Source organism: Tamandua tetradactyla, chromosome 18 (genome assembly GCF_023851605.1).
Source record: "Tamandua tetradactyla isolate mTamTet1 chromosome 18, mTamTet1.pri, whole genome shotgun sequence".
Taxonomy (NCBI): domain Eukaryota; kingdom Metazoa; phylum Chordata; class Mammalia; order Pilosa; family Myrmecophagidae; genus Tamandua; species Tamandua tetradactyla.
In genome coordinates, this window is record NC_135344.1 from 59,249,086 (window position 1) to 59,269,605 (window position 20,520).

At 39.0% G+C, this 20,520-nt stretch overlaps 1 protein-coding gene across 17 annotated transcripts in view; it reads left to right on the plus strand.

The window, feature by feature from the left end:
• The window catches only part of OSBPL1A (oxysterol binding protein like 1A), a 264,203-nt gene that overhangs the window by 231,861 nt on the left and 11,822 nt on the right, over positions 1 to 20,520 (plus strand). For all 17 annotated transcript variants that reach the window (XM_077135758.1, XM_077135756.1, XM_077135759.1 and 14 more), the window contains 3 exons: positions 9,934 to 10,068; positions 11,199 to 11,296; positions 12,024 to 12,206. In XM_077135758.1, the coding sequence (XP_076991873.1) occupies positions 9,934 to 10,068; positions 11,199 to 11,296; positions 12,024 to 12,206 (416 nt within the window). The remainder of the gene's footprint in view (positions 1 to 9,933; positions 10,069 to 11,198; positions 11,297 to 12,023; positions 12,207 to 20,520) is intronic.

Consider the following 20,520-nt stretch of genomic DNA (forward strand, 5'->3'; position numbering starts at 1 on the left):
GATGTTTATGATGTAGTGTCGTCATTCAGAACAAATGGCTGTTTACAGCACACTGTAGCGGCTTATCTGCTGGGTATGGTTTCAGTACAAGTTTGTGTTCATTAGGAAGGAAGGTCTGAGATTCTTCAGGCACCTGTCTTCTGGGCACCCAGGGCTCTGCAGCTCCTCCAGCCAGGCTTGCTTTGCTCCGTCTCCTCCACATTCACAGACATACACGTGTTGCTTTGCTTTTTCCTGAAAATGAATATAGAGACTTAGATGTTCAAAACTGGTGATATGCTTCTTTTCTTCTCCCAATCCATTTTAGACAGGATTATGTTATCAAAAGGTTGGATTATATGTAAAATGAATTCTTACTTTGCATAACTGCAATTCAATCCTAAACCTCTCTGTGAATTGAAGCTTTTTACCCAACAAATTCCCAGCCCCTTAGAAGTAATATTACTATTGGTTAATAATTTGAAACCTTTGTCCTTTATTTCCTTACTCCCATTGTCCCTTTACTGAAGAACTCTTTAATCCAATAATCCCATTATCCTATATTTTCCCCTTCGCTCTCATCCCTTTGCTATGAGGCTTCCTCAGCAGGGCTCACCCCTAAGTTAGGTTATACGTGTTTATTAGGGACTCTGGAAACAAGGACGGGTACTGGGTGAGGCAAGTGAGGTGCAAGGGACCAAGTGTGCAGCCGCCCTCACTCTCAGGAGTGTGCGTGTGCCAACCCTGGGTTGTTATGCAGATGACAGAGGTCCTGGTATATTATAAATACTGATTTTTTAAAGCAAAGTTGTCATCTCAGTCTTAAAGGTGAGATACCATAGAGATTTTTATTGCCACCATCACTGTGTTAACTAAATGTCTGAACAAACTGTTCTTTAGTAATTGGAAAATTTGTAGTTCCATTCCATGTTTCCCATAGAATGTTGTCCTAACTTAATGTTTTTATCTTTGAAGATCTTTTATTGATCACTGTATCATACTCAGCTATCACAGAAGTACTTATGGATATTAAAACTTAAAAATTTATATCCTATGACCATTAGACTTTAGTACTAAAACACTTCTGCCTCAAGTTATTCTTGGTAATATGAAGGGATAGGAAAAGAAAAAGAAAAAGGTCAAAATAGCAAACATTACAAAATTTAATAAATTATAAACATAAATGGTTAGATGTTTTTTAGTGAAGATTTTTTTTTTCACTTGGGGTTAGATATCTGAGAATGGCTATCACTTATTGCTAGAATGAAACAGGATTTTCAATAACTTATTTTTTTAATAAATGCAAGAACCGAGAACCTTGCTCATGTTAATAGATACATGGGAGTAGGAGTTTCGTGGGGTTTTGGTATCTAACAGTGTCATTCCGTTCTTTGACTCCTTTCTAGTTATATACCAAAAGTCAGATAGCAGGATGGTATCAAAAGTACTTTTTATAATCTGTAAGCTGGAAATTCTATTAGGACTTCCTTTAATGTTACTGAAAGCAAAGTTTTGGAACCCCAAGGATTTTGTTCCCTTTCACTGGAGCCCCAGGCTCCTCAGCGTCTAGGAAACATACCAGAGGGGCTTTTCCAGGCCCTGCAAATCCCTGTTCACATAGCTGTCTCCTTGCAATATTGAGAAGAGGTGGAGAAGATGAAAATGTTTCTTACTGAAATGCACCTTTGCTGGTATGTTACCTTTTTTTGGTGAAGTACTTTGTATCTCATCATAAGTTTTAAATGTATTTTCCTCAAAACTGCGGATTTAGCTCATTCAGTTGATACAGAATATCTGTCACGTAACCTTAGGGCCAAGCCTGGTTGCTAGATTGGATTCTCTGTCAGGCGTTATGGTTATTTTTGAATTCCCATAAACATGTCAGTATTTGTCACTATGACAACCATTCTATCTCTGAATTCTAAATCTGACAGATATAGAGCTAGATAATATATGGAGCGCTGCCAAACCTGGCATATTATAAATACCACCTTGAGAATCAGACCATATAAGAAGCAAGGTAGTTAAAATAAAACTGGGTACGTCCCACCACGCCAATCTACAATGATTTGATTTCAGAGTGTTCAACACAGGCTCGAAGGCCTGCTTCTAATGTCATGTGTTTCCCTTAACTGAAATGGGGAAGACACGGGGCCTAATGCAGATTAATGATACCTTAATTAAGAGAGGCTTCGCAGGTACCGGTACTGCATTTCTCAATCTCCCTTCACTGCGTGCTCTGAATACGATTCAGTATTGTGCGGCCCCCTCCCCCGCCCCCACCCCCCAAATAGAAGAAGGGCAGTTGTGAAAGAAGGGGTAGGAAAAGAGGACTGGCATGGCATCTCTGGAGCTGGGCATTCTTGAGACCTCTTGGTGTTGAGGTGAGAAAGCATGTGGAAGGTGAGCATCCAGAGGGCGGTTCTTAAAACCATCCCTGCCCATGTCGCCCGTGGAATGTCTTTGTATACCTCAGTTTGAAGACCACCGCTGGTGTCGTGCTTAAATTCTCCTTCCACATCTGCCTGATGGTCGTCCAGCCTCTGGCTAAGTATCTCCAAAGAGGAGACTTGCACCACCTCCCAACTCGGAAAATATTCAGCTACCAGACAGCCACGAAATGGTCTTTCGTTGGATATTTTTTTCCTCGTAGCTTTTCCTGTTATTTTCTTCCTTGGTTTTTTCACTGGTTGCATTGACGTGCCCAGATTTCAGTTCCATTTACACACACATACACACACACTCACACACACACATACTCCCCTTTCCTGCTCCATTTCCCTTCATTTCTGAGTGTATTCTTTCCACCCTCCACGCGTACCCCAGGCATGCTTATCCTGGCCCGGTGTGTGGGAGCCGAGGAGCCGTGGTAACGAGCATCAGAAGGCGGGAGGACAGCAGGCTTTTTCCAGGTCTTCATCTGTGTGGTTCCAGGAGTGCTTTCTCCCACTGTCTCAGAGTGACTGCTTTGGGGACACTCAGTGGAATTGAGACGGCAAGAACCTCGCATGCCGTCCTAAACGAGTGTGCTAGAAATCTTGCAGAGGGAAGGAACTGAGGAGCACAAGATGGGAAAGAGACGTTTGACCCTCAGAGACCTTACATCTAAGAAAGGGCACGTTACTTCTGCGTCCTTGGTGACTGTGGAGGTTGAGGGCTCACGGAGGAAAGCCCCAGGTGAGGAGCATTGCCAAGACTGCTACCGTCAGGTCACCTGTGCCGGGGTCGCACACCTGGGCGAGGACTCTGCCGGCCGGGCTGGCGGCCTTGAAACAGAGCCTAACGCTAAAGTGGATTTTTTTCTCCGTCCACCAGGTTTTAAGTATTTATAAGTTTGGTCATTTCAGTGATAGACTTGACAGTTCTAAAACATTTTCCATTTCAGTGGAGATCAAACTTGGCCTTGATTTCAGCTTGTTTTAAATAGTGCTCAAATGAAGAAGCAGCCTTTTCTCTCTTTTCTGTTTTCTTCTCAGTTTGTCAGCTGATGAGCAATTGAAATGAAGAATTTCTTCAGTTTCATCATTGGTTGGTATTAATTTGCATGGATAAATTTAAACTTTTAGCTGGGTCACGAGGTAGAATTGTCTAGCATAAATATTTAATTTTTCCAGCTGACTGAAGCTCTCAGTGATAAGAGTGTCCTAACTAATGTTTCTTCCTGGAACTTGACCTTCATAATGCACATTGTTACTTTTCCTATTATTGGAATATGCACACCTACTAATTAGTTGTGTGCAATATGTAGAGAGCCAAACTTCCTTGTAGTAGAAAGAAAAACAGTGCATCTGTAAATTTCTAAGAACTCTGAGAGAGGGAAATAAAGTGTAGTTTGCATCACCAAAGGTTCATTACATGTCCAGGGATCTGTAGATTTTAATAATTAAAATAATTGTATGATTATTTAAAAATAATTATAAACCAATAAAGACAATGAAATTGAAAACTTATTGCTATACTTTAAAATAGGTGTTTTTTTTTGCATGGGCAGGCGCTGGGAATCGAACCTAGGTCTCTGGCATGGCAGGCGAGAACTCTGCCTGTTAGGCCACCGTGGCCCACCCCAAAATAGCATTTTATACTTCCCTGAGAGTCTAGGTTATTTTTAAGGCAATCTGGATTTCTGTGCATATGTTCTCTCAATTCTTTCTGTCTTCCCTCCAAAGAAGGTTGCAGGTTTACAGAAAAATTACAGACAAAGTACAGAATTCCCATATACCGCCACTCCCCTTCCCCCCAGCTTTCCCTATTATTGGCACTTTGCATTAGTGTAGTGGCTTTGTTACAACTGATGAAGCAACATTATTATAATTATACTATTAACTGTAGTCCATAGTTTACATTACAGTTCACTGTCTGTGTTGTATAGTTCTGTGATTTTTTTAAAAAAAGATTTATTATATTATATATAACCTAATTTTCCCCATTTTAACCACTTTCAGATATTCAATCCAGTGGTGTTAATTACATTCACAGTGTTGTGCTGCCACCCTCCATTATCAAAACTTTTCCTTTGCCCCAAACAGAAACTCTACCAATTAAGCATTGACTTTCCATTCCCTACCCCTACCCTGGCTCCTGGTTGCCTGTATTCTAGTTTCTGACTCTGTGAATTTGCATGTTCTAATTACTTCCTATAAGTGAGATCATACAATATTTGTCCTTTTGTGTTTGGCTTATTTCACTTAACATCCATATTGTAACAGGAATCAGAACTTCATTCTGTTTTATGACTGCATAATATACTGTGTTCTCTGGATATACCACATTTTATTTATCCACTCATCGGTTGATAGATACTTAGATTACTTCCATCCTTTGACAGTTGTGAATAATACTGTTACGGTGTGCCCATATATTTGAGTTCCTCCTTTCAAGAAACAAAGCAAAACCAGAAGTGGGATTGCTGCATCATATGTTCAGTTTTCTGAGGAACTGCCAGATTGTCTCCCACAGTGGCTGCACCATTTTACATTCCTACTGACAATGAGCAAGGCTTCCTTTTTCTCCATATTCTCTCCCACACTTATCTTCTGTTTTTCTTTTTTAACGCTGTCCATTCTAGTAGTTGTGAAATAGTATCTCATGGTGCTTTTGATTTGCATTTCCCTAATGAATAATGATATTGAACATCTTTTCATGTGCTTTTTGGTCATTTGTTTATCTTCTTTGGAGAAATGTCTATTCAAATCTTTTGCTTATTTTTAAATTGGGTTATTTGTCTTTTTGCTGTTGAGTTGTAGGAATCTATATATTCTGATTATTAAATACGTATCAGATGTGTGATTGCAAAATATTTTCTCCAGTTTGTGGTTGTCTTTTTATTTTCATGATAAAGTCCTTTGATGCACAAAAGTTTTAATTTTGATGAAGTCCCATTAATTGATTTCTTTCTTTTGTTGCTTGTGCTTTTGGAATGAAGTCTGAGAAACCATTGCCTAACACAGGGTGCTGAGGGCGCTCCTCTGCTTTTTCTAGGAGTTTTTGGTTCCAGATGGTTAACTTTTCATTTCCTTGAATATTTACATTCTGAGTTACTAAAAGAAATAGAAAGGTGGTTAAATTATTTATTCTAGATTATAAAATTGAAATCAAATTGCCTTTACTTTTAGAATTTTGGGAGCTTTTCTCATGATTGAGAAATTAACTGGTGATAAAAACATGTCCTTCTTGCCTTGATCTCCGGAGATTTTTATTTGCTTGATAACTCCTGTGAAGCCCAGCCAACTGACATTGAGCAACTGATCCCAAATAGGCACTTTTCTGACCCATTCTGCTTGTGTACTTCCCCATGGAGATATATGTAATGAATTGGGAATGTACACAGTTTTTTTTTTTTCAACTCTTTAGAGCCCCCAGGTTAGCATTCCTGAGAAAACAAAGCAAAACCACTTTGGTGCAAACGCTCCCATTCTCCAGCCCCCTGGTAAGAGAAGGGCTGAAACGCCTTGTTACCCAGTCCTTTCTTATTTTCTCAGTCAGTCTTTAGAGTCTTCTTTTGGGGCGGGGGGGAGTTAGAACCAAACTCACAGGTAATTGAAGTTTTCTTTATTCCTTTAAAATAAACCGCATCCTTTTGTGCACAGCAAAGTGAAATGTAAAAAGCAGGAAGAGGGCTGAGCCAGAATTTGTACAGTCTGTGTCATATATTAGCCAAGGGACAGCTGCCATTATAGCAAGTCCCTGTTGCCTTGGCGTGTGGATAGGACATCCATCTGTCGGACACTGAGAAGTCCATCAGTGGAAATTACAGATGACATCCCCACCCCCCGGCTGAGGCTTTAGGAGGAGCAGATGACCTTTTCCTCAATGCCTCCCCCTTTTATGATCTGAACCCACAAGCCATGCTGCTGTGTGAGCAGCTGCTCTACAGCTTGGCCCCCAAGGGTCGAGGTGAAGTGTCCCAGCCTTCAAAGCATCCTTGCCCCAATGCCACCTTGGAGGTCATGTGTAATATTAATTATAATGTTACTGGATAACATGTTGTTTACTTTATGTATGCCTGGCCCTGTTCCATGGGTTTTATATGCATTCATTCATATAATTTGCACCAGCTCCCTGTGAGGTAGGTAATGAAATTACCCTACTTTGGAGAGATGGAAGGTACTCGCTCACGGTCACACATACAGTAAGCAATAGAACGGGGATCTGAGCCCGGGTTTTGGATTTCAAGGTCCCTTCTTTTAGCCACTTTCCTGCCTGTGGAGCTTAGGACTGGGCTGCTTGGAACCTACATTTGTTGCTCTTCTTTTTCCACCCTACCATTTATACTCTTTGACTTTCTCTTGTACATTTTATGGTTAGTATCTCTATAAATGTGCCTGTTGTAAGGCAGTCCAGTTTCTATGGTATAAGTTTGTTGCCTTCCCTCATCCTTATTTTACTGCCAGTCTGAAAGTGTGAGGTTTATAAATAATATTTCTTGTCTCAACCCTGATTAGAAAAACAATACCTATTCATTTTTAATAATTTTGAAAAAGTAGAAAAGCATAAAGAAGATAATTAAAATGACCAATATCACCAACTCCTTGAGATAAACACTTAACTTTTTTGGCGTTGCATTTTGCCTTCATTAAACAAGAGTGTTTTAACTCAATGGAGGAAATGAAAAGTCCAGTACAGCGTGATAAACTCAGCTGCACTGGGAGCATGTAGGAGCCTCTGGGGTCGGAGTGCCTGCAAGAAGCCCTTCCCTCCCTGAGGTGACGGGGACGCACTCCAAGTGTATAAGACTTTGTTGCTTCCTTCGGGAAGTGCATTATCCAGGTGAGCCGGCTAGCACATACAGCATAGCAGCGGGTACTCTCATCTAACCTGTGAGAATGTGGTACCCTGTGACAATAGATTCTGATTCAGGAGTTTGAAGGAGAATGGAATCAAAGTGCTGAGAGCCAGAATAGTTGAGAAATTAAAACAATAATATATCCCCTCATAGTTTGGAGGCAAAAAGTCTGATATCAAGGTGATATCAGCAGGGTTACTTCTTTCTGGAAGCTCTGAGGGGAGTGTGTTCCCTCCTGTCTCCTAGCATCTGGTAGTAGCTGGCAGTTCTCAGCATTCCTTGATTTGTAGATACATACCCCTCCTCTCTGCCTCTGTCTTCACATTGCCTTCCTCTCTGTTTCCTTTTCTGTCTCATTAAATTTGGGGCCCACCCAAATCCAACATAATCTCTCAATCCTTACCATAATTACATCTGCAGAGACCCCATTTCCAAATAAGGCCACATTTTGAGGTTCCAGGTGGACATAAATGATTTGGGGTGGGGTGTTGAGCCAGGCCTTGAAATAGGGGTAGAATGTACAACGGTGGAGGGAAGGAGAGCGGGCGTTCTCGGGGAGTGTTGGCTGTAATGAGGCTTTTACTCCAGTGCCTGGAACAGTGCCTGGCGCATAGAGATGCTCAAATAGTTGCTTAATGGAAAGGCATGGACATGTCTAGATTGGTAGTAATATACCCCTCTTTGATGTTAAAAGAAAATCTGACTCTCATGCAGTATTGGTGAGAATATAAATTTGTGAAATATTTTGGAAGACATTTAACTTGATGCAATATGTCAGACTTTTTGACTGTATAACTTTGACCTAAAAATTCTGCTTCGCGTAATCTACTTTAAAGCAGTATTTGCCCCCATGCTTAAAAGATACATGATTAAATATGGCCTGATATATCTATGTGTGGACTTTTAAAACTATCTAACAAGCACGTATTAGTGAGCTCAAAACTGGTCCGAGTGCTTTGCAAATATCAGCTCATTTAGTTTAATCTTATAGCAATACTTTGTGGTACATACTATTAGTCCCATGGTGATGATGAATAGACAGGCACAGGGTTTCTCTAGGCCAAGGTCACACAGCTAGTGAAAGGCAAGGGGGCAGTGGGAACCCAGTCCGGTTCAGTGGTCTGATCCTTCCATCATCTCGCAAGTGCAGGGAGCTTGATGGACTTGCATGGATGTATGTAAAATACCAGGAAAGGGAAAAAAGCAAGTCGAGTCAATACACAAGCTCAAAGCAAACGGTAGTGCGTATCTGTATATACATATTATGTGTAAGTACATAGGAATGCATCTCACAAAGTTGATGGTGCTGGGGAGATGAAAAGGAAAGGGAAGTGAAGAGGCATTTTCATGTTTTTACTTTCATATTGTTATATTTTACACAAAGAGTCATGTATGAATGTTATTTTTTCAAGAAAAAATTATACTGACATTTTTTAAGTAGAAGGAAGAGCCTGGGAAGTCTTAATTATGATAAGCTTGGATAGTCCCCATTTTCTTGACTTGCCCCCCAGCAGTGAATTTCTGGGTTTAATGAGATCTTATAGTGTATATTGTTGAGACTTCTTTCTTTCTTTTCCTTCCTCCCTCCTTCCCTCCCTTCCTCCCTCCTTCCCTTCTTCCCTCTTCTTTCATCTCCTAAAATTCCTAGTCTCCCCAGCGAGGCAGCAATAAATCATTTCTCTTAATTAGGTTGAGCTGCTAAATGTCTCTCCTTGTTCTGCAGTATTTTATGGCTATGAATGAACTGAGAGTATTTTTATGTGCTTCGGTTACAGGTTTGTGAAGGGCGCATTATTTTGTATTGTGTAGATTGTTGAGAATGTGGGCGTTTAGAAAAACTATCAGAGAAGTCAGGTAGCATTCAGCCTGGATTGCCCACTCGGGACGGAACCTGCCGGTGGGACCTTGACCAGCAGGTTGCGTGGCAGACCTGGTCCCTGTGGGAAGCCTGTGAGTGGGAGGGAGAAGGTTGGAGAGATGATCGGACTATTCCTCCTGCGAGCCAGAGAACACCTGGAGAAGTTCGTGACTCATTCAGTTATTGAAGAGGCTTCGCGGTGTTATTGCCTGGTGACGGCACAAGGCAAACCGAAGGGTGAAAAGTTGCTGACGGTCAGAGACACACACACACACACCCCGCCCAATCATTAAATTATTTCTGAGAGTCTACTGCAATTTTGTCATGTCACGGTGGCAGATTTTAAAATTAATTCTGTAAAATGCACAGCAGCTTTTTGGCACCCTAGTTCACATTTTGTGCTAGATTTGAGTGCTCAAGAAGTTCAGTGCTGTCAGTCAAAAAACTCTGTTTGAACTTTCTTTTGGGAAATTACTTACAAAAATGGTACATACGGTTGGTCCTCAACCCATTATGCAGGCATTTGTTGTGTCCCCATCACCTTCATATCCCATTTCCTAGTTCTGATCCAACTCTTAAGTCTCACTTATTAACAGTCATCATCTCGTGCTCTCCACTAGAGTAAAGTATGAAGCCAAGGAGCGTTTGGGCAATCTTTGGAGAAATTTGTGAAATTGAACTGACACTAATTAAATTTCATAGGTTGCTGTTTTCTAGGATCTCCTTTCCAGGATCATTTTATGTGAAGACAGCCAGCAGCAGATAAGTTTGCTATGTCTAATGGACATAACAGTTTTCCATTTTTTTTTTATAGGAACTCTCCAAGATCACGATGCCAGTTATATTTAATGAACCTTTAAGCTTCCTGCAGCGCCTGACCGAGTATATGGAGCACACGTACCTCATCCACAAGGCCAGCTCGCTTGCTGATCCTGTGGAAAGGATGCAGGTGGGTGTCAAGGAAGGGTGGGGCTGCTCTGCCTCAGCACCACCGCTCCTCTCCTCACACCCCCCACGGAAGTGTCAGGTCCCATGTGAGGCCAGAAATCTGGTCCACGTAATCAGCGTGTCTGGAGTATCCTCTGCTTTTGTTGCTCTTGCCTGTCCTCTAGTCAAGAGTGCCTCCATATTAGGCGGGCCACGGTGGCTCAGCAGGCAAGAACGCTTGCCTACTATGCCCGAGGACCCGGGTTTGATTCCCGGTGCCTGCCCATGTAAAAAAAAAATAAGTAAATAAATAAAATAAATAAATATTAAAAAAAAAAAAAGAGTACCTCCATATCAGAAAGACAGACACAGCTGTAGGGAACCGGAAAGTGGTCTGTAAACTAAACTGGATATTGGGGAGCTGTTTCTAAGTCTTAATTTTAGGTGTAACATTGGATTTTGGGGGGAAAATAAATTCAACCTTCCTTCTTTCAGACTTTCTCAGGGTATTTCCAAGAAGGAATGAATATGCACAAATATATATATATATATTTGTTTAAGCTTATGTGTACATATGCATATACACACTACCATATATTAAACCAGAAGATAGGGAATTGAGCTGTCTTATTTTCTTTTAAATAGAAGATGTTTATGTGAAATACATGAATGGACCAGACACAGGCAGATCACTATAGACACGCTGTTCTCCTTCAGACACACAAAGCATTCTAAACAGAATCTTTCTGTTCTTTGATTTATATAAATCAGCTTTTCCCAACTTCATTGGACTTTACACCAATGTTACCAGTTTTGCATCTTTTGTCTGCTATTCTAGAAGTGTTATGACTTAAAAAGTTATGCAAATTCAAAGTAATTTGGTGTTTAAGAGTTTTTTAAAAAGTCCTTAAAAGAATCTGTAGCACCCTTAGGATGTTATAAAACCACAGTTGGGAATGCACTATAAGAAAAGATTTTCACTCTGAAAATCCAAGTTTCTGTATTAAGTTGCTAGAGCCAGATTAAAAACCCAAAGTAATTAAACTCCTCAAGATAATTTTTAAATTACTATTTTCAGCAAAATTTCACTTCCTGAAAGAGTAAGAAGCAAGCTAGGTTATTTTTAACTTGCTCCACTGCTCTGTCCCGCAGTGTGTGGCCGCATTTGCTGTATCTGCAGTTGCTTCTCAGTGGGAACGCACTGGAAAGCCTTTCAATCCGCTGCTGGGAGAGACTTATGAATTAGTTCGGTGAGATCTTTCACTGCATCCCATATACATAGTTGGATTTGTGTTATTTAAGAGGGAATAAATGTATTTTGAGTGTTACCAAGAACAATTTTGTGTGGCTGGAGCATTTTATGTTGTTGTTTTTTTTTTTACTTACTATTTTGGGGGCTGTGTTGAAAATATTGAAACGTGTAAAAATACAGTTGTAAGAAGTCATTAATCATGAGTAATGAATCCATTAAACCTTATGGAGATCATAAGAAATGGATTTCCTTTTTTAATAACCATATAAAATATATCAACCTAAATTATACTGTTGCCATAAAGTGCAGTTTCGTTTGCCTGCACAGTTAAGGGAATTCACTTGGCTTTAGCTTTTCTGTATCCTCTTCTTTTCTATGCAAGTTTTTATCTTATTTATTCCACACATATTTTAAAGTGGACACACTAGATTTCTCTATTTTAATATAAATGGGACAATAAGTTTTAAATTTGTATGCTTAATATTATAGTTTCATGCAAATCACCCAAATTCTTGTGTATGTTTTTTACTATCATGCATTCAAGTAGCTAACATTATAATAGCATGGGGTTTAGTTCAGATTACATTTGTATAATTTCTGATATGTTGTTCTTTCATCAGGAAGATAAAGAATTGTTTCTTTCTTGAACCTGTTTCTTTGAAACTTTTGCATTGCATTTTGACAAAGAACAATAATGTATAATTACAATGTTTTTTTTTTTTAAGAGATGACCTTGGGTTCAGACTCATTTCTGAGCAGGTCAGCCATCACCCCCCAATTAGCGCGTTTCATGCTGAAGGATTACACAATGATTTCATCTTTCATGGTTCGATCTATCCCAAACTCAAGTTCTGGGGGAAGAGTGTAGAAGCAGAACCCAAAGGAACCATCACCTTGGAGCTCCTTGAGTAAGTTGGAATTAAGTCATTAAATTCTTTCCATGTAACACCTCCTCTTGGGTATGTACACTGCACACAGACCTACCTTGATGTGCTGGGAGGCAAAAAAACAGCTTTTATAATGTATAAATTTTCTGCCTCCATGTATAAGAGAATTTCAGAAACATGGCAGTAGCTCTTAATCAATCTGGTATGTGTTTAGGCTTGACGTGATTTTGGTATTTAGATCCATTTTAAGGTAGAATGACATTAATCACTCTATGAAATTTTTATGAAACTATCTATACATCACATTGCCAGTGTCTTGGTCTGGTTAACGAATCCACTTTGCAAAATAACGAGATACCAGTTGTGCAGCTCAGCTCAGACATTAGGGCAGTTAGAAGTTCTTTTATTTTGCAATAGGAAAAAGAGTAGTTTTAAATTCAAAGTCAGTCTCGTTCTAGTTAAGATAGAGTAGGGACAGAAGACATAAAGCAACTACTACCAGAGGATTCTGAAAAGTAAATGATAGCAGGCAGACTGGGAAGAGAACTCAGAACCTGCAGACTGATACAATGTTGAGTTTCCTGGTTTTGTGTGTTCCCCCTGTACCTCCTGGCTTTATTATCAGGGCAGCCTAAATCCCAGGACTGTGCAGTGGAGGCAGACAGAAAATGTATCAAGAGAATTCTTGTCGTTTTAAAAGGCCTGAAAAAGAGAAACCCTTGCAGAATAGAGAGAGTGCTTCCTGTTTTGTTTTGTTGTTTTCTCTCCCAGCCTTGCCCCAAAGCAAGCTGGCACACAGCTACATTTCTGCAGTGGTGGTAGCAGTGGCAACCTTCTAGGGACCTACAACACATAAAAAGCCCTTCTTTTTTGTGTGTGTTTGTTTGGTTTTTTGTTTTGTTTTACTTTTTTATTTTGTTTTCTTGAATTTTTTCTTTTTAGTCTTTTTAAAACTCTTCTTCTTGACCAGAGCAACTGGTTAAAAGGGCTCAGTGGTCCAAAGAGTATGAAGAGAATCCCTGTTACTTTCTTCTCCCTTTTTTTCTCTTGCTCTATAAACAGACCTAATTGTGAGGATTGCAGAACAAAGTAGAGAGGCTAAAATCCCAGCTAGAGAACGAGAGGCAAGGGCCCCTTTGGTATCAAGGCATGTGGGGAAAACCACAGAAAGGAGGGAGCTCAAGAAAGGGATTCTATAAACCCAGGCTCATTCTTAACACTCATGCATTGAACTGAGCTGAAAATAGCCTACCAAAAGCCCTTGAAATCTAAACTACTGTGTGGACCGGTGCCCACCTTCCAGCCAAGGCGTGGAAAATTAAACTGACACTACAACCAAAGTCCAAAGAAGAAGGTCAGGACTTTGTGATCTGAGACTATGTTAACTTGCCTACTAAAGCAAATAAAAAAAATTGATGTTCTCCAGAGGATTTTAAAGGAATTTAGAATCTCACAATATTCAAATATCTATAACACAATCTAAAATTACTCAACATACAGAAAAACAGGAAAATCTCAACAACTCACAAAAGAAAAGGCAATCAGTAGACACCAACTCCAAGATGACCCAGATATTGAAATTTATATCAAAAACTTTAAAGCAATTATATCTGTGCTCCATGAGGTGAAAGTGAATACTTCTGAAGTGAATGGAAAGAAGGAAATTTAGGAGAGTGTGCTGGTTTGAAAGGATGTATGTCTTCTAGCAAAGCCATGTTTTAATCAAAATCCCATTTCATAAAGATAGAATAATCCTGATTCAATACTGTATGTTTGAAACTGTAATCAGATCATCTCCCTGGAGATGTGATTTAATCAAGAGTGGTTGTTAAGCTGGATTAGGTGATGCACATGTGTCCCCCTTTTTGGGTGGGTCTTGAGAAGTTTCTGGAGTCCTATAAAAGAGGAAACATTTTGGAGAATGAAGGCGATTCAGAGAGAGCAGAGCAGAACGACATAGAAGAAACAGAGTCCACCAGCCAGCAACCTTTGGAGCTAAAGAAGGAAAATGCCTCCCCAGGAGCTTCATGAAGCAGGAAGCCAGGAGAAGCAGCTAGCAGATGACGTCGTACTCGCCATGTGCCCTTCCAGATGAGAGAGGAACCCTGACCGTGTTCACCATGTGCCTTTCCAGATGAGAGAGAAACTCTGACTGTGTTCCCCATGTGCCCTTCTACTTGAGAAAGAAACCGTGAACTTCAATGGCCTTCTTGAACCATGGTATCTTTCCCTGGATGGATGCCTTTGATTGGATATTTCTATCGACTTGTTTTAATTGGGACATTTTCTCGGCCTTAGAACTATAAACGAGCAAGTTATGAAATTCCCCTTTTTAAAAGCCGTTCTATTTCTGGTATATTGCATTCCGGCAGCTAGCAAACTAGAACACCGAGAAATAGAAATATTTCTGGAAGTTTTAGAACTAAAAATTACAGTAAGGGAAATACAATCACTTGATGGGTCCAAATTTTAGTAACTTTAGAAGTGACAAATATAATTATGAAAATACAGTAACTGGATAGGCTCAGTAGCAGATTGGAGTTGATAAAGAAAAGATTCAATAAGCTTGAAAATGGATCCACACAAACTGTCCCATCAGAATAACAAAGAGAAAAAAGATTGGGGAAAAAGTGCACAGAGCCTCATTGACTTGTGGGATGATATAAGAAGATCTAGCGTTCACATTATTGGTGTTCCTCAGAAAAAAAAGAGATGGGTGAGAAAAGTATTTGAAGAGGTAACGGTTGGAAACATCCCAAATTTGATGAAAATCATGAATTTACAGATTAAAGAAGCTCAGCAAGCAATAAACAGGGTACACTCAAAGAAAACCACATAACCACATCCAGACACATTGCAATCAAGCTGCTGCAAATCAAAGATAAAGAAGAATTCTTAAAAGCAGCCTGAGAAAACTGATGCATTACATATAGGGGAACAGTGATTCCAGTGACAGTGGATTTCTCATCAAAAATCATATTGCCTAGAAATCTGTGTCAGCTCTGAATTCTATAACCAATGAAAAGGTCCTTTACCAATAAAACTAACTAAAGATGTTCTCAGATTAAGAAAAACCAAGAAAATTTGATGCCAGCAGATATGCTTTAAAAAAAAATGCTAAAGGAAATCCTAAAGGTGGAAGGCAAGTGATAACCAGCAATAAACTTGAAAGTTTAAGAATGAAAGAAGAACACAGATATAGTTAAATATCTGGGTAAATGTGATAGGCTATTTTTCCTCCTCTTAAGTTCTTTAAAGCATGTATAATAATAGAAAACAAAAATTACAACATTTTCTGGAGAGGTTTTAAAAGTATGTAGAAAATACAGCTGTAAGGTTTCCATATTTACCTTTGAGAGAAAATATTAATTCAAAGTGGACTGTTAAAATGTGAAGTACGTTTTGACCCTCCTTAATTATCCCAAAATATTAATTTGAAGTGGACACCAAGACGTTAACTGTATATTTTGTAATCACTTAAAAATCTATGCAAATTAATTAAAAAGCCAATAAATAAAATGGAATATGTAAAAATACTTAACTCCCCAAAATTGTAGGAAAGAGGAAATAGAGAAGCCAAAAGCACAGCGGTTAGTAGAAAACAATTAATAAAATGATAGACCTAAATCTAACCATATCAGCCATTACATTAAATGTGAGCACAACAATTAAAAGAGATTGTCAGATTGGATTTTTTTAAATGATCAACTCTATCTTGATTATAAGAAGTCTACTTGAGTTGTCATTTAGATAAGTTAAAAGTGAAAGGATGAAAAATTACATTGATGCTAACACTAATCAGAAGAAAGTTGGAGCAGTTATATTAATGGCAAAGTGGCGTTTGGAACAAGGAAAATTACTAGGAATAAAGAAAGAGATTACACAATGATAAAAGGGTCATTTCACCAACATGAAATAATAATCATTGTATACACCTAACAAAAGAAATACAAAATATATGAAGCAAAAACTGATAGAATTGAAAAGAGAAAAGACAAATCCACATTTACAGTTGGAGACGTCAAACTTCTTTCTTATTAACAAGCAGAGAAACAATCAGCAGGGATATCAATACTTGAACAAGACCAGTAACCACTTGACCTAATTCACATTTATTGAACAGCACCCAACAGCAGCAAAATGGACATTCTTTTCAAGTGCAGATTGAATATTCACCGAGATTAAACATATTTTAGATCATAAAACACGTTAAAAATTTAAAAGAATTTAAAGCATGCAAAGTATGTTCTCTGACCATAATGGAATCAGATTAGAAATCATATAGGTAAAATTCCCCCCAGATTGTAAATTAATACATTTCTGATAACCCATAGATCAAAGAGGATGTCTCAAGGGAAATTATAAAATATTTTTAACAGATTGAAAAATATAACATCAGAATTTGTTTGTGGCTAAAACAATGCTTAGAGGGAAATTTTATGACATTAAAAGTCCACATCGGAGAAGAAAAAGGCTCTACACACAGACTCTAAGCTTCTACTTTAGAAAGAGAATAGCACAATACATCCACAGCTAACAGAAGGAAGGAAATCGTAAAGATATGAAGAAAGATCAATGAAATTGAACACAGAAAAACAGAAAAAAAATAGTAAAACCAGAAATTGTTTATTAGTAAAAGTTGCTTCCGTCCTCTCCACACATTATGTGTCCTTTCCCCATGTTGGCAAACAAAAAATGTCCCCAGACATTGCCAGATGTCCCGTGGAGGGCAGAAGCATCTTTGGCTGAGAACACCTGCACTATCCAGGGTGACAGTGGCAAAAAGAGGAAACGCAAGTTACCAGTGTCGGGAATGAGGCAGGAGATATTACTACTGACCTCACACAACACGGGAATACCACAAACAACTCTGTCCCCATAGATCTGACAGCTTAGATGAATTGGAACAGTTCCTTGAAAGAAACACCAAAACACTCTAGGGGAAAAATAGATAACCTGGATAAAATTCTCAGTCTATTAAAGAGATGCATTTTTAAATTAAAACCTTTCAAAAATGGAAGCTCCAGGTCCAGATAGTTTTGCTGACTAAATCTCTCAAGCCTTTAAGGAAGAAATAGACAGACTCATGCACAGACTATAACGGAATAATATGTTCTCTGTTACAGAAAACAGAGGAAGAGGAAACTCATTTTAGGAATCCAGCATTACCCTATTATCAAAACCAAACCAAGACAGCATCATAGATATGAAAAATCCTCAACAAAATATTAGCAGAGTGAATACTGCAATATATGGAAAGAATAGTACCAAAAAAAAGAATAGTACATTACAATAAAGTGGCATCTATCTTGGAGTGCAAGGCTGGTTCAACATTTCAAAATCAAGCAGTGTAATCCACCATATTGACTGACCATATGTTCATGTCTCTGGATGCAGAAAAAGCATTTGGCAAAACACAGCATCCATTTTTACCTAATAAAATCAGCACATTATGAATGGGGAGGGAATTCTATAACCTGATGTACAAGAACCTGCAGCTAATATTATATTTATTGGTGACAGATAGAATACTTTCCATCTAAAATTGGGAACAAAGTAAGGATATTCTTTCTCACCATTTCTGTTCAGCTTCATATTTAAAATACCAACTTGTATACAATAAGGCAAGAAGAAGTCAAAGGTATTCAAATTGGCAAGGAAAAATATATAAAACACTCACTATTCACAGATGATACGACTGACTATGTAGAAAAGCTCAGGTTATCCACCCAAAACTCCTGAAATCAATGTCACCAATAATTACACTGTCAGTATAGGATAGTAAATTGTGTATCTGTATATAAGCAGTGAACAACTGGATGTTTAAAAACCAATGCCATTTACAATAACTCTGAAAAAATAAAATATTGAAGTATAAATAAAACAAAATATATACAAGTTCTCAATGCTGAAAACTATAAATACTATGAAAATAACCAAAGAGTGCCTGAGTAATGGAGAGTCCCTATATAGCTAAGATTAAGTTCTTCCTTGATTGATCTATAAACAGTCTATGTAAAGAAGTTAATTGTAAAATATTTATGAAAAGGCAAATAAAATCGAATAGCCAAAACAATTTTGCAAGAGAAAACAATTGTCAGATTCCCACTACCCAATTTTAAGACTTACTCTAAAACTATAGTCATCGAGACAGTGGTATTGGCAGAATGATAGACACATGTATCAGTGGGACAGAAAAGAGTCTCGAAGTTGACCCACAGAAATATTATGAACTGATTTTTCATAAAAGTGCCGAGGTGAAGCTGTGAAGAAAGCTGGTCCTCTCCAAAGTAGTGTGGGAACAACTGGCTATCCATGTGCAAACAGAAGATGCTCAACCTGCACCTCACACCTTGTACGATAACCCACTGAACATAGATCATAGGCTTAAATAAAATAAAAAGCTTTGGGGAAAAAAGCATGGGAGAAATTCTATATTTGATTTTAGATTAGACAAAAAACTTTTATGAATGTGATGCCAAAAGCACAGTCTATAAAAGACAAAATTGATAAATTAGATTTTATCAAAATTTAAAGCTTTTCCTTTGTAAAAACTTTTCGTTCTGTAAAATCTAAAACTTAATACTGTTCAGAGAGTAAGACAAGCTGCAAACTGGTAAAAGTATTTGCAAATCATATACCCAACAAAGGACTTGAATCTTTAGTATATAAAGAACTCTCAAAACTTACCCATAAGAACACAGACAACCCAGTAAGAGATTGGGCAAACAGTGTGAACAGATATTTCATCAAAAGAGCTGTTTGGGATCCAGATGGTGGACTGAAAAGCTTCAGGACTCTGTCCCTCAATGGAAGCCAACCAGCGAGAACTGCCAGGAGCATCTTTCTCAAATTTCCAGGAAACAGTTAAGGACTGTGGTCACCGGGTGAGTGCCAAAACAAGAAAAAGGCAGCTTAAAAGTGGTTGGATGCCGTGGTTCCCTAGCTGGTCTCCCCCAAGCCCCTTCACCTGCTCAGAGCAGAGCCAGCCACACCCCAGCAAGGATCATTGATCCCAGTTCTGGAGGGAGCAGACGAGCCCTTGTGCACATTCTGAGAGCAGGCATGTCTGCTTTATCGATCTGGTGGTAGCCTGAGGGACCCATTGTCCCAGAACTTGCCCTGCATGTAGAAGGCAGCGCTCACAGCTCTCCTGTAGAACGCTGCGGAAGAACTATGAAGTCGTGGCTTCCTGGAGCAAGGGGTTGCTGGATATAGGACATGCAGTGCAGTACTCAGGACGTGAGGAAACTGTTTCCTAGGAAGAGGGGACATTTGGAACCACTTAAACCAGGGAATTCCTAGGGCCACACATGAGGGCCTAAGACAAGAGGCATGGGCAGAAAGGACCTGGGAGACCCCTACGCTTTGTCCTTGAGCTGTTCTCCAGGTTCATTGTATGAATTACCTCTTCTGAAGGCAGCACTTGTACAGATCATTGAGCAAAGACTGGAAAGATGGTTTTGGTTTTTGTTTTCTGTTTTTTTTTGTTGTTGTTGTTAGCTTCTGGCATTCAAGGAAAGCTCTGTCATAGTTCTAGTTTAAGGAACAGACACCTTAGTCTCTAAATTTCCAGTGACAACACATTAAAATATGAAAATTTTCAGGTTTCAACTAAAAGTTGCAAAATATTCAAAGAAACGAGAAGAGATGGACCAGGCAAAGGAGCAGAGTAAAGCGTTGTTTACCATCCATAAGGAAGATCATACCTGTGACATGGCAGACAACGACTTTCACAGAATGGCTGTAAATATGCTCCCATAGCTAAAGGCAAACGTGGACAAAGATCTAAAAGAAATCAGGAAAACAGTAGATGAGCACAGAGTATCAGTAGAGAGATAGGAATCTGGAGACCACAGTAACAGAAATTTAAAATTCTCTAGAGGATTCTACAGTAGACTGGAGCTGGCAGAAGAATGAATAAAAGTGAACAGACCCTGAAGAACCTTTGGGACACCATCAAGTGTTCTAGTTTACACATTGCAGGAGCCCCCAAAAGAGAAGAAAGAGAGAAAGGGGCAGAGAAAATATACAAAGAAACAGTGGCTGACACTTTCCCAAATTTAATGAATATAGACATCCAAGATGCTCAGTGAACTCCAGACAGGATGGATCCAGTAGACTCAGGCTGCGCCATGTTATAATCAAACTGTCAGACACCAAAGATAAAAATTCTGAAAGCCACGAGAGAGAAGCAATGTGTCCCAAGTAAGGGATCCTCAATAATATTAAGGCCAGTTTCTCATTGGAAACCATGGGGCCAAGAAAACAGTGGGATGGCATATATAAAGTAATGAAAGCAAAAAAGTGCCAACCAAAAATTCTTTTTCTGGCA